Source organism: Triticum aestivum, chromosome 4D (genome assembly GCF_018294505.1).
Source record: "Triticum aestivum cultivar Chinese Spring chromosome 4D, IWGSC CS RefSeq v2.1, whole genome shotgun sequence".
NCBI lineage: Eukaryota > Viridiplantae > Streptophyta > Magnoliopsida > Poales > Poaceae > Triticum > Triticum aestivum.
The window spans coordinates 364,170,956-364,185,434 of NC_057805.1; the positions used below are offsets into that span (position 1 = coordinate 364,170,956).

Here is a 14,479-nt window from a genome sequence, read left to right on the forward strand (position 1 = left end):
GCTTCCAGCTGAATCGGCGGGAATTTGTCTTTTTCACCAGAGATGGATCAAATCTTTTGACACCCAACCATTTTGTCAATTGTGCATTAAATATGGCCTAGTATTTTATAAAATTGATTTGGTCCAATTTTGCAACAAATATATGGTAGGTCCTTCACACAAAAAACTCATTTCACGCACTCGGAAAATGGGAAATGAATTTTCCGTGCAAAGAAAATGAAAACTCCCTTAGGAAACATTGTTTGGAATTCCAAGATGCACCCTTGTGCACAATATGAGATCATTTGAACAAACTATGCCATGAATGTGGCCATAAGATTGATCATTTGGCTTGAAAGCCAAGAATCTTCACGCATGATAGCTCATTTCTGAGAACACTTTTTTTAAAATAATTGCCTTATTACAAGTTTATTATTTTTCCTGAAAACTTGGTCACATATGATGACACAATGCGAAGGTTTTACAATTTTTTGATTCTTTTTGAATTTTTTATGCCCGTTTCAAAATGCGGTCAAAACGGCGGGCTTGACCGTTCCTAGCTAATGGTTGAATCTTGGAAATTTTTTGATGTTTCTCTGATTAAATAGATACTTATGTTCCTAGAAATGATTTTTGTAAAAAATAAATAGCAAACTATGAGGCAACTACAGTTCAAATTTGACCCGCTTCCAACTGAATCGGCGAGAATTTGTCTTTTTCACCAGAGATGGATCAAAGCTTTTGACACCCAACCATTTTTTCAATTGTGCATTAAATATGGCCTAGTATTTTAGAAAATTGATTTGGTCTAATTTTGCAACAAATATATGGTAGGTCCTTCACAAAAAAAACTCATTTCAGGCACTCGGAAAATGGAAAATGAATTTTCCGTGCAAAGAAAATGAAAACTCCCTGAGGCAACATTGTTTAGAATTCCAAGATGCACCCTTGTGCACAATATGAGATCATTTGAACAAACTATGCCATGAATGTGGCCATAAGATTGATCATTTGGCTTGAAAGCCATGAATCTTCACGCATGATAGCTCATTTCTGAGAACACTTTTTTCAAATAACTGTCGTATTACAAGTTTATTATTTTTCCTGGAAACTTGGTCACATATGATGACACAATGCGAAGGTTTTACAATTTTTTGATTTTTTTTTGAATTTTTTATGCCCGTTTCAAAATGCGGTCAAAACGGCGGGCTTGACTGTTCCTAGCTAATGGTTGAATCTTGGAATTTTTTTGACGTTTCTCTGATTAAATAGATACTTATGTACCTAGAAATGATTTTTGGAAAAAATAAATAGCAAACTATGAGGCAGCTACAGTTCAAATTTGACCCGCTTCCACCTGAATCGACGGGAATTTGTCTTTTTCACCGGAGATGGATCAAAGCTTTTGACACCCAACCATTTTTTCAATTGTGCATTAAATATGGCCTAGTATTTTAGAAAATTGATTTGGTCTAATTTTGCAATAAATATATGGTAGGTCCTTCACAAAAAAACTCATTTCAGGCACTCGGAAAATGGAAAATGAATTTTTCGTGCAAAGAAAATGAAAACTCCCTGAGGCAACATTGTTTAGAATTCCAAGATGCACCCTTGTGCACAATATGAGATCATTTGAACAAACTATGCCATGAATGTGGCCATAAGATTGATCATTTGGCTTGAAAGCCAAGAATCTTCACGCATGATAGCTCATTTCTGAGAACACTTTTTCAAATAATTGCCGTATTACAAGTTTATTATTTTTCCTGGAAACTTGGTCACATATGATGACACAATGCGAAGGTTTTACAATTTTTTGATTTTTTTTGAATTTTTTATGCCCGTTTCAAAATGCGGTCAAAACGACGGGCTTGACCGTTCCTAGCTAATGGTTGAATCTTGGAATTTTTTTGATGTTTCTCTGATTAAATAGATACTTATGTACCTAGAAATGATTTTTGGAAAAAATAAATAGCAAACTATGAGGCAGCTACAGTTCAAATTTGACCCGCTTCCAACTAAATCGACGGGAATTTGTCTTTTTCACCGGAGATGGATCAAAGATTTTGACACCCAACCATTTTGTCAATTGTGCATTAAATATGGCCTAGTATTTTAGAAAATTGATTCGGTCTAATTTTGCAATAAATATATGGTAGGTCCTTCACAAAAAAACTCATTTCAGGCACTCGGAAAATGGAAAATGAATTTTCCATGCAAAGAAAATGAAAACTCCCTGAGGCAACATTGTTTGGAATTCCAAGATGCACCCTTGTGCACAATATGAGATCATTTGAACGAACTATGCCATGAATGTGGCCATAAGATTTATCATTTGGCTTGAAAGCCATGAATCTTCACGCATGATAGCTCATTTCTGAGAACACTTTGTTAAAATAATTGCCGTATTACAAGTTTATTATTTTTCCTCGAAACTGGGTCACATATGATGACACAATGCGAAGGTTTTACAATTTTTTGATATTTTTTGAAATTTTTATGCCCGTGTCAAAATGCGGTCAAAACGGCGGGCTTGACCGTTCCGAGCTAAAGGTTGAATCTTGGAACATTTTTGATGTTTCTCTGATTGAATAGATACTTATGTACCTAGAAATGATTTTTTGGACAAAATAAATAACAAACTATGAGGCAGCTACAGTCCAAATTTGATCCACTTCCAACTGAATCGGCGGGAATTTGTCTTTTTCACGAGAGATGGACCAAAGCTTTTGACACCCAACCATTTTGTCAATTGTGCATTAAATATGGCCTAGTCAATTAGAAAATTGATTTGGTACAATTTTGCAACAAATATATGGTAGGTCCTTCACCAAAAAAAACTCATTTCAGGCACTCGGAAAATGGAAAATGAATTTTTCGTGCAAAGAAGATGAAAACTCCCTTAGGCAACATTGTTTGGAATTCCAAGATGCACCCTTGTGCACAATATGAGATCATTTGAACAAACTATGCCATGAATGTGGCCATAAGATTGATCATTTGGCTTGAAAGCCATGAATCTTCACGCATGATAGCTCATTTCTGAGAACACTTTTTTCAAATAATTTCTGTATTACAAGTTTATTATTTTTCCTGGAAACTTGGTCACATATGATGACACAATGCGAAGGTTTTCCAATTTTTTGATTTTTTTGAATTGTTTATGCCTGTTTCAAAATGCGGTTAAAACGGCGGGCTTGACCGTTCCTAGCTAATGGCTGAATCTTGGAATTTTTTTGATGTTTCTCTGATTAAATAGATACTTATGTACGTAGAAATGATTTTTGGAAAAAATAAATAGCAAACGATGAGGCAGCTACAGTTCAAATTTGACCCGCTTCCAGCTGAATCGGCGGGAATTTGTCTTTTCCACGAGAGATGGATCAAAGCTTTTGACACCCAACCATTTTGTCAATTGTGCATTAAATATGGCCTAGTATTTTAGAAAATTGATTTGGTACAATTTTGCAACAAATATATGGTAGGTCCTTCACAAAAAAAAACTCATTTCAGGCACTCGGAAAATGGAAAATGAATTTTCCGTGCAAAGAAGATGAAAACTCCCTTAGGCAACATTGTTTGGAATTCCAAGATGCACCCTTGTGCACAATATGAGATCATTTGAACAAACTATGCCATGAATGTGGCCATAAGATTGATCATTTGGCTTGAGAGCCAAGAATCTTCACGCATGATAGCTCATTTCTGAGAACACTTTTTTAAAATAATTGCCGTATTACAAGTTTATTATTTTTCCTGAAAACTTGGTCACATATGATGACACAATGTGAAGGTTTTACAATTTTTTGATTTTTTTTGAATTTTTTATGCCCGTTTCAAAATGCGGTCAAAATGGCGGGCTTGACCGTTCCTAGCTAATGGTTGAATCTTGGAAATTTTTTGATGTTTCTCTGATTAAATAGATACTTATGTACCTAGAAATGATTTTTGGAAAAAACAAATAGCAAACTATGAGGCAGCTACAGTTCAAATTTGACCCGCTTCCAACTGAATCGGCGAGAATTTGTCTTTTTCATCAGAGATGGATCAAAGCTTTTGACACCCAACCATTTTTTCAATTATGCATTAAATATGGCCTAGTATTTTAGAAAATTGATTTGGTCTAATTTTGCAACAAATATATGGTAGGTCCTTCACAAAAAAAACTCATTTCACGCACTCGAAAATGGAATATGAATTTTCCGTGCAAAGAAAATGACAACTCCCTTAGGCAACATTGTTTGGAATTCCAAGATGCACCCTTGTGCACAATATGAGATCATCTGAACAAACTATGCCATGAATGTGGCCATAAGATGGATCATTTGGCTTGAAAGCCATGAATCTTCACGCATGATAGCTTATTTCTGAGAACACTTTTTTAAAATAATTTCCGTATTACAAGTTTATTATTTTTCTTGGAAACTTGGTCACATATGATGACACAATGCGAAGGTTTTACAATTTTTTGAATTTTTTTGAATTTTTTATGCCCGTTTCAAAATGCGGTCAAAAACGGCGGGCTTGACCGTTCCTAGCTAATGGTTGAATCTTGGAATTTTTTTGATGTTTCTCTGATTAAATAGATACTTATGTACCTAGAAATGATTTTTGGAAAAAATAAATAGCAAACTATGAGGCAGCTACAGTTCAAATTTGACCCGCTTCCATCTAAATCGGCGGGAATTTGTCTTTTTCACCAGAGATGGATCAAAGCTTTTGACACCCAACTATTTTGTCAATTGTGCATCAAATATGGCCTAGTATTTTAGAAAATTGATTTAGTACAATTTTGCAACAAATATATGGTAGGTCCTTCACAAAAAAAATTTATTTCGGGCATTCGAAAAATGGAAAATGTTTTTTGCCAAAAAACTCATATCTCACGACACCTTTTTAAAGATATTTATCTTTTTTCATGTTTGTTATTTTTTTTGAAAACTTGTTCACATTTTGGTGACACAATGAGGAGGTTTCCATTTTCTTTTTGAATTTCTCAAGTCATAAAATAGCTGACATGATTTTAACACATTATTTCTAGGCAATTATGACCTATTTGAATGGTCATAACATCATACTGCATTCTGATTGGTCCATAGACGTCTCACGCGGATCGTGAATCATACGCAGTCGGATGCTCGCGGATCCAACGGCCGTCCTCAACCCTTCCACACCAACCCCAAAACCCTAGATAGCCATTTTCCATCCACCCCCCGCCTCCTTTCTTTCCCACTTCCATCTCCTCGCTGTCTCGCCCGATGGAGAGAGAGAGAGCGAGAGCTCGCCTCCTCCCTTCCAGATCGCCGCCGCCACCTCCCTCTGGCGGAGCTCGCCGCCGTCCCCCACGCATACTTCCCCCTCCAAGACAGCAAAGCCGCGCCCTCTCCCCTCGGATCCATGGCGCTGCTCAGCGCCGGCGCGGCCACGGTGGTGTGGGCATGCCTCGCCATGCCGCTGCCCCCTACAGTCGCCGCCCCCTCCACCCCAGCTTCACCGGCGACCTCCCTCCCTTCATTCCTCGAGGGCGCCCGAAACCATAGCCCCTCGCGGACGGGGCGACAAAGATGGCCAAGGATCCCTCCTCCGCCCGTGTTCCGGCAAAGACGGCGCCGGATCCGCAGCCAACTGCGGCGGCTGCTGCACTAGCAACAGGAGACGGCTCATGGAGGGTCCTAGCCGGCCGCATTCTCCACCCCTTCTCTTGTACATGCGGGATCTCGCTGCTGCTGCCACCGCCGCCGCGGTGGCCCTTGACGACGGCGAGGTAGGAGGCGTGCTGGATGCCCAAGTAAGCCCTCCTCCATTACCTGTTCTGACTCTCCTCCATAGCCTGCTGCATCTCCTTCATCTCATGTGCCACTGCTTGCTTTGCTTTGCTTTCTTCCTAGGGCAGATGCAGATCCCATCTCTTCTTGTTCTATGCCGGGCAGACCGCGACCACGGCAAGAGGAAGGAGGCACGACGGGCTGGACGACAAGGTGGAGAACCCGGACACGGAGGGGCGCCAGATCTTGCCTCGGGGTCTCCTGATCTAGCCATACTGTCGCCGGATCTCCCCCCTCTCCCTCTCTCTGTGTTTTTCTGTCAGTAGCTAGTAGCATAAGTTGGAGCTGGCTGAACCAGGAACTATCTGCATTTATTCAACTAGATCAAGTACAAGTACATTAGTCCGTAATCTGCTATTAATACAATGTCCAAGTCATAAATTTCCTGAAGTAGTGCATGTATATATTTATGTGCTAGTTAATTAGAAAATGGATGTGATTAGAAAATGTGTTCATCAGGTCTTGTGTAATCATAAAATTTGTGATTCATATTCTCCAGCTAAATGCCTTACCTGTGTATTATACACTTTATTCTTCTTGCTGGAGTACTAGAAGAGTAGTGCTATCTTGCTGCTGGTGACACTCCATCGACTACTCACTGTTAATTTATTCCGAGTGGCCATAATTCCCTTCCTAGCAGCACCACAGAGTACCACCTGCTCTCTTGTCTCACCCATAACAAGAATTTACTAGAAGTATGTGTCTTGGGTACTATCTAGGTCCCTTCTACTACTACACCTAGTTACTTGTGTGTATCCTATTACTTACTAGTTAGTACACATGTGTAGTAGTACTGTACTATAATCTTCTTCCTCAACTACTACAATAGTACTTGTAGTAGTGGTGTGTTACTGCCAGTGACAGTTTATCGAGTTTATTAACTCCAAATGAAGTGAACTGGGCATAATTCTCTAGATGCAGTACATAGTGCTATACGTTTCCTTGCCTCACCAACAAAATGTACTAATATGTCTCTTGTGACACGCTAGGTCGATTCTACGCCTTCGAGAAACCTGTAGTACTTGTATCTCTGCATGTTTGAGCACCCGAGCAGTACTTCAAAATGGAGTAGCTTAATTCACTGAATTTGGTTGTAGTACTAGTTGATTCACTGAGAAGATTCAGTAATGAGTTGATTCACTGAGAAGACTCAGTTTTTTGTGTTGGCTTCTTTCCATTGTGTAGCTCGCTGTGTGACAAGTCTGTTCATTCCTCTAGATGTCGTGTCACTTGGCATAAGTAATTAAGTAGGAATAGTTTCAGGTGAATCGTAGCTTTGCTATGGCTTCATTTCATCTGATACAGGCATGAAATTGAACTGCACTTGATGTAGCGCCATTATGGTCCCTGAAATTAGCTTCTGTTATTGAATTTTTTATTTCCTCGCCTGAGAACAACGGTATCATCATATTCTACCAGGCCCTTTGTTTGTTTCTGTGAGCTTGCCTCTGTGGCTAGCACATATCATATGTGATCCATGCTGTCTCTTTTCCGCCCACTGAAGCTTGGAGCAAAGTGGCATATTACTTTTGTGATAACTGAGAGAACCGCGAGGCTTTCTTTTCTACTTTGGCATATAATATTAGAATTAATACTATTTTTTAATTTGTTATTAGGCTATTAGTGCGAAACTTCCAAGTTATAACTATCCTTGCATTTCTTACTCCAATTGTGAAAGGACTATATATAGTCTGTGTGCTTCTGTGAATATATTTGAGTACATTTTTATCATGCTGCTGTAATATGTAATGTAGTGTAGTTTTCAAAGCATGTCTGCTATTGTAATTCAGTATTTATATGCAGCAACAGATTATCCAGTACTGTTGCCTACATGCTTCTGGCCGCTGATACTTTTCATTTTGCTCAGTTCTTCTTGCTTCGGATTGCTTCCTCCCTGACACCCCGATCCAGATGACGGCAGCAGCGATGGCATCCACACTCAAGCGTGCCTACCTCTCCATCTATAACTGGTCCGTCTTCTTTGGACGATTAGTTGCTTCCTCCCCACTTTGAAATCTCGATCTCCTTTCTTGTTGATGGGCTTGTTGAATGATTCGTATATGTGTGGATGTAGGGTGCAGGTGCTCTACTACGTGCTGCTGGATAGTTTACCTGGACGTGCGCGTCGCCAGTTGAGAGGCGTCTCCATCTTGCGCAGACCGCCGTCTGTGTCTATCATTGATCAGTTATCTGTAACTTGCCGACGTGTTTTCTAGGTCGCTAGTTTTGTACTTTGCCTATAACTGCATGAGCCATTCTCGCTGAAATGACATGATTTAGCTTTTAGTTCTTCTGGCCAAACATGTGTTTTAGCCTTTTGCCTTTGCTTATCAACAGTTGTTTTGCTTGTTTTTGAGCTACTGCCACTTTGAGCTGATGTAGGCCTGTAGTTATTTATTGCAACTGAGCTTCTATATTGCATTGTTGGACCAATTGATTGCCACCTCTTAGATGTGCATTGCTGTTCTTATCTCTGTACTTTCTAGTTGTGCTAATTTTAGGACATGTTCGGTGAATTTAGATGTTGGGAAGTGGATCCTGAATGCACTTTGTGTTTGCTATATTCAGATTTGTACACACAGTTTTTACTGTAAAAAAAATCTGTAGTTACGTACGATTTGAATCACTACACCTGAATCTGTAGATTTGCACATACAAATCTTCAGAGATTGGGGCATATCAAATCTTGATATATCCACTACATCTTCTTGCTGAATCGAGTGCTCTCTTTTATAGGTCTATTCTTTTATAGGTCTATGAATTTCCTGAACTGGTGCATGTATATATTTGGGTGCTAGTCAATTAGAGAATGTCTGTGATACCATGTTTGTACTACGTGCTAGTGTTGCTGTACTGATGCAAATACTACTTCTGTACTTATGGAGAAATCTGTGATCTGCCAGTTCGCGGCGTCCATCGCTTCTGTCCAAGCGCTCTTCATCTTGTGTGTCATCTGCAAGGCAATCAAGTTAATTAGATGTTGCTCTTTTCATGATCTGCTTCATACATACATGCATATGTATTGCTTCCTACCTTCCTGCCTGCTACATCTCTGCTAGCATAAATCAAAGAGAAGAAAGAAATCTACCTATTTTTATCTGTAGCCTTTAATGAATTCTATGAATCTGTAGCCTTTAATGAATTCAATGTATGACTGTGATGAGAATTATGGTACTACTTGCTGTTTGCATCCTATACTTTGCTTGTGAATGATGCTATGTTGTTCTGCAGACTATCATATATTTTTGTGTTGTTTTTGCTGAATAGATTGAATATCTTTGTTACACACTGTAGCTTGTAGCTTTGCAAACTAACCTTCTCTAGTTCTCTTACTTTTCTGCAGATCGCCCATGGCGTGGACGGCGACGACGATAGGAGGACGCCAGTTCTAGCCGAGAACATGGCCTTGTCCTGCTCGAGGAAGAGGGACGCACCTAGGCACCGGCCCTGTCCCGCAACAAGGGGTCTGCTCCTCTGCTTCCAAGGCAATCAAGCTGCCCTGCCTGAGCTCGACAATTCAAGCCCGACCACGACCACGCACCGCTCCCAGCAGGTACCACCTCCCTCTCCCTCTGCTCACTAACATGCTGCTAATCTCCCTGCATGGGCTGCTGCTGTCGTAATTTTTATAATGGTTGATGTTTGTTAGCTAGTTGTAAACGGCTTGCTTTCTGCTAATGGCCCATTAGGTACAGTACCTATGCACCTGTGGTGGTCATGGCCTTGCTGCTTCATCAATTTTTTTTAGGTCATTAGCTAGCTATGCTATGCATGTGTTCGTTAATTTGCAAGAAATAATTTCTGTCCTTGTTTTCATTTCCTTGCTCTAGTCAAATTTATCATTTTTTAATACTATCACTAGCACATCAGAGTACTAATATTTGTTAGATTTTGAGTATGCCACTGCTGCTAAAACAACAACAGCAACCATCAATTACCATAGCATGCCTCTGTTTTGGTAACTAGTTGCTGCACTCAATTAAATTAGCCTACCGACTAATCTAGTACATTATTAATTGTTGCTCCTCCACTTTTTGGTATCTCTTGTTTTGCAATGGTACAACTATAAATGTCATTTTCTTGAATGGTCTGGTCATAATATATTTGCCCCAGTTTTTCTAATTCTTCTCTCATTCATGTAACAGGGTGACAGGAAGCCATGTTGCCATTTTGTTTGTTCCCAGCCCCGACTGGTCGTCCGACGAGTCCGCCATGTTGTCATTTTCTTGTAAAGTAGTACTGTATCACACTTGTAGAGCTCGTTACACTTGTAGAGCTTGTAAAGTACTGTATTACACATGGTCATATGTATTGGCATGGATAGAGTACTGTTGTTGCCAATGTATTATGTGATCTGGTTGCTCTTATTTGAAGTATTATGTGTGCTATTTGTCTGCCAATTTAAATACTGGTTGAAATATGAAGAATATGAGCCTGATAGATGGGACCCACTTACTAGAACATGACAAATGGGACGCAGTTACCAGAACGTGACAACTGGGACCCATCTGACTAGTGGACCCATTTAATAAAAAAGGAAAATGAAATTGTTTAGACAAAAAGGCCACGGCCCAACAATAAAAAAGGCTGCAACGTTGGGCTTGGCCCATGAAGTCGACCAAAAAATTGACAGAAAAAAAATCAAATAGGTTGAATTGTTGGGCCAGGCCCATGTAGAACAGCGAACTGGACCAGGCTGATTTTAACCAACGACCTTTTCAATTGGTCGCAATTTTGCCACGTCAGATTGCCACGTCGGATCCGACGTGGCCTGGGCAGAGAGCCAGTGACCAAAACAAAAGGTCATGGGTTCAACGACCTTCTGTTTTGGTCGTAAACGTCTACGACCTTTTCACAGAGAAGGTCGCTAATTTCAGTTTACGACTGCCAGCTTTTGACCTTCTGTTTTTGGTCACAAAAAGGTCGCAAATGAAAAACTATGACCTTTCAACGGCCAATAGTGAGGGTCACAAGTTGACATATTTCTTGTAGTGTGGGGTCTATTTCTACATAAATAGATCTTGTCTACATCATGTCATCATTCTTATTGCATTACTCTGTTTCTCCATGAACTTAATACACTAGATGCATGCTAGATAGCGGTCGACATGTGGAGTAATAGTACTAGATGGAGGAAGGAGTCGGTCTACTAATCTTGGACATGATGCCTATATAATGATCATTGCCTAGATATTGTCTTGATTATTCGAAGTTCTATCAATTTCCCAACTGTAATTTGTTTACCCACCGTATGCTATTTTTCTCGAGAGAAACCACAAGTGAAATCTACGGCCCCCGGGTCTCTTCTTTATTATATTTGCCTTCACGATCTATTTTTATTTGCTTTTCTTTTCAGATCTATTAATCCAAAAATACCTTGCTGCAATTTATTATTATTTATTTTATCTCGCGTTCCCGCGAGATCTATTTATCCAATCTACTACAATTTTACCTATCTTTTTACCCGTGAGGGATTGACAACCCCTCTCTTACGTCGGGTTGCAAGTTTTTGTTCTTTGTGTGCAGGAGCTATTTACGTGGTGTTGCGTGGTCCTCCTACTGGTTCGATAACCTTGGTTTCATCACTGAGGGAAATACCTACCGTAGTTGTGCTGCATCATCCCTTCCTCTTTGGGGAAATACCGACGTAGTTCAAGCCGCATGAGAGATCAACCCCAACAACTTCATCGACATTTAGCGCAAAGAGTTCCAAACACCAGAAAAGAGTACGACTCCTTGGCTGATGTTGCAACCAGTGTGATCCACCGATTCTACAAAGACATGAAGAAGAAGATCGACAGGGACGAAGACCATAAACTGTGGGGGATCAGCCCACTGCGAGAAAAGCTCATCAAGTATGCAGCGATAGATGCGTACGCCACCTACCAGTCATGGAAGAAAATCGACAACATCAAAACAGGTCTGGAAATTTCAAAAGAGCAGGCACATGACCCCTACTACCACTGCCACTATGCGGGATGAAGAGACATCAAAGTTTGTGTTCGTGTTGCTTGCACTTGTTCTTGTCCTTTACCTTGTTTCAAATTCGTAGTTTGCTTTTGTTAGGTTAAACCTGTTTGCTTATGTCGTGTTTGTCAGGGTGGAACAAGTTTGCTTATGTCAAGTACATAGTTTGCTTATGTTGTTGAAAAAGTTTGCTAGCTTCCTCATTTGTTTATCCATCATTTGAAGTTGATGTAGCTTTTGAATGAAACTTTGTGGCTGCTCTTCCCCACTAGTCATGGAACAACTAATCACACATGGATGTTTCATGTGTAGTTTGGATTCACCATTGTACGAAAAACATAATGTTGAAAACATTCAGTACAATTTGGCCTGCTTAACACGCTTGTAAAAACAAATCCCTCAGGATATCCCACGTCAGAGTTGAAACAAAAAAAATAGAACTTCATGTACTATTGCCCCAACACAACTTTTAACAGTAAACATAGGCTTGTACTGGCACCATATCTTTCACAAAACACCAGCGGACTAAGAATAACAGCAAATAGTACCCTTGTACGCTCAGTACAACTTAGTCCTGAATGGTAGTACTATAACACTAAATAGTTTTCTAGTTTCAGAAGAACACAAAAAAGGTACCATCACACTAAAACACTAAGTTCCAGCCGAGGACAACATTCAGTACTAACAAGATCATGCTTCTACTTGTTAGAAAATTAGTAAGTACTGCAACAGAAAAGCGAAGAACCATCAGTACGCATTTCTTAGTCTCTAACATACTAGGAGTGACAGTACTGGTACACTTGAACACACAGTACATCTTTACTACAATAAAAAGGAACAAGAAGCATCAGTTCACATTCCTTATTCATTGACAGACTAAGAATAACAGTACAAGTACAATTGAAATCTCAGTACTACTTAGTTGATACTGCAAGTACTATGATGATACCAAATACTGCCAGAAGACCCTTGTGAATAACCACAGCCGAGAAAACTAAGGCCAAAACTCAATCAAAAAAGATATTAGTTTGACCAAGGAGAAAATTCACAAGAACCACAAAAAAAATCATCAGTCCACGTTGCTTGAGCAGGGAGGTACTAGTTTCAAAATAAAAAAATTGACCGCCCAAGGACTAGCCGGTCCTACGCAGGAGGATAGAATTGGACTCGAGCCCACGATGGAACCATTAGCGAATCCATAGTAATTGACACTGCGTGGGGGTAGCCAACCAGGGCCCACAGGTCATGGAACAGAGAGCAAGCGTCGTGTATAAGCGCTCAGGTAAGTATACAGAGGAGTTCGACAGACATGCCACAACAACGCTTATAAACCGGTTGGGAGCCCTCTCGGCTAGCGAGGTTAGACTAAACTCATAGCGCTCGCGAGCCAGCAGTGCACAGTAGCGCGCACGGGCCATTTGGGCCGAAAAAGGGCCCAATACGCCTGCTACTCGGAATCCTCCATCGTCTCCAAACTGTCCTCACCCCACCCCATAAGGCCCGTTGAATAAACGAGAGCGCGGGGCAAAAAAATATAAACTACTACAGAAAAGTTCAAAAACCGAATATAGAAAAGTTTAAATACATGTTCGCAGGCAATAACTTTTATTTTTAAAAAATAGCTATGCACCATGGATAAAAGGATAAAAAATACGCTACAAAAACAATGATACTTTAAAAAGTTGAGAACTTAACATGCTATATGTTAAATTTAGCTAATTTAAACGAGTTGATTAATTTTTTACTTTGTAGTTCAACTACTAAAATGAAAGAAGTTCAAACAAATATTGGTTGTCAATTCTGCTAAATTTCTTATATTTAAATAAAATCTGGCTAGAGATCACGTAACAATTTCGTCGTAAATAATCTCAATCCCAAAAAAAACTTCAGTTCTAACACATTATATGACATCAGTTCTACAAAACCTGGAAGGGTCAGTCCACTCATGCAACATCCACAATACTACTGTGACACCAATTTTAAAAGCCTTACATTGTATGAAATTACAATTTAGTACTCACAACACTATACAATAAGTACGCGAAAGAGGGTACATAAACTATAAAGGTCCAACTTAGGTTGGGACAGATGAAAATAATATAAGTGTCACTTTTGAGCAACAAATCATAATGCACTTGAAAAAAGTGTTTCAGTTCAACTAGTGTATAAGACTTGAGTGCAAATAAAACTTAACCAAAACAAATCCCCGAGAAAACAAACACGAGTGAAACAGCTGTTCAACCACATTCTCATCACAGAAATAAGTTTGTAAAACGTTGTGCCACACTAAAAACATCACAAAGTATACTGGTTATTACATAGATGACAAGACATCCAAACCCTACATACAAAGCCTACAATCTTTTCAAGACATAAATCACACAAGTATCCATTCAATACGACAATGATAATCATTTCTTCTATGCACGAGGAGCCAAAGCCTGAACCTCCTCGGGAAGCTCCATCACCAAAACTTGGTTATTCCGGTTGAACACCACTGTATACAGATCCTCAGCATTCCAATAAACAATACGCGACTGCAAAACAATAAAACAAATAAATCAAAATCATGACACAGAAAAAGGAAAAGACAATCAGCCAAACAGAGAAAGTGAAGGCTGAACTAGAACCCACAACATTATTTCGAATGTTCTCGACGATATTTTCACCATCATAGGTTCCCACATACTTTAGAGTATAATGGCCAC

The 14,479-nt window shown here is 39.6% G+C and overlaps 1 protein-coding gene across 21 annotated transcripts; it reads left to right on the plus strand.

The window, feature by feature from the left end:
- Positions 1-5,183: 5,183 nt before the first annotated feature.
- LOC123097944 (uncharacterized) lies at positions 5,184-10,192 on the plus strand. 21 transcript variants are annotated; one of them, XM_044519800.1, is made up of 7 exons: positions 5,184-5,767; positions 5,868-5,957; positions 7,672-7,774; positions 7,879-7,989; positions 8,708-8,773; positions 9,148-9,357; positions 9,950-10,192. In XM_044519800.1, exons 2-6 carry the CDS (start codon positions 5,873-5,875, stop codon positions 9,194-9,196), a joined length of 414 nt encoding a protein of 137 aa, XP_044375735.1. In that variant the 5' UTR covers positions 5,184-5,767; positions 5,868-5,872; the 3' UTR covers positions 9,197-9,357; positions 9,950-10,192. The 21 variants fall into 21 exon arrangements, 9 of the variants coding, with proteins under 9 accessions (XP_044375735.1, XP_044375731.1, XP_044375727.1 ...); XM_044519796.1 differs by having other exon boundaries at positions 5,873-5,957; positions 8,708-8,823; XM_044519792.1 differs by having other exon boundaries at positions 5,873-5,957.
- The last annotated feature ends 4,287 nt before the right edge of the window (positions 10,193-14,479 follow it).

Excerpts from the sequence above, each read along its gene's own strand:
- LOC123097944 (XM_044519792.1), top strand. The coding sequence starts at position 5,642 with ATGGAGGGTCCTAGCCGGCCGCATTCTCCACCCCTTCTCTTGTACATG. Across the intron at positions 5,768-5,872 it reads GAGGCGTGCTGGATGCCCAA|ATGCAGATCCCATCTCTTCT; the intron begins GTAAGCCCTCCT and ends TTCCTAGGGCAG. Across the intron at positions 5,958-7,671 it reads ACGACGGGCTGGACGACAAG|TTCTTCTTGCTTCGGATTGC; the intron begins GTGGAGAACCCG and ends CATTTTGCTCAG.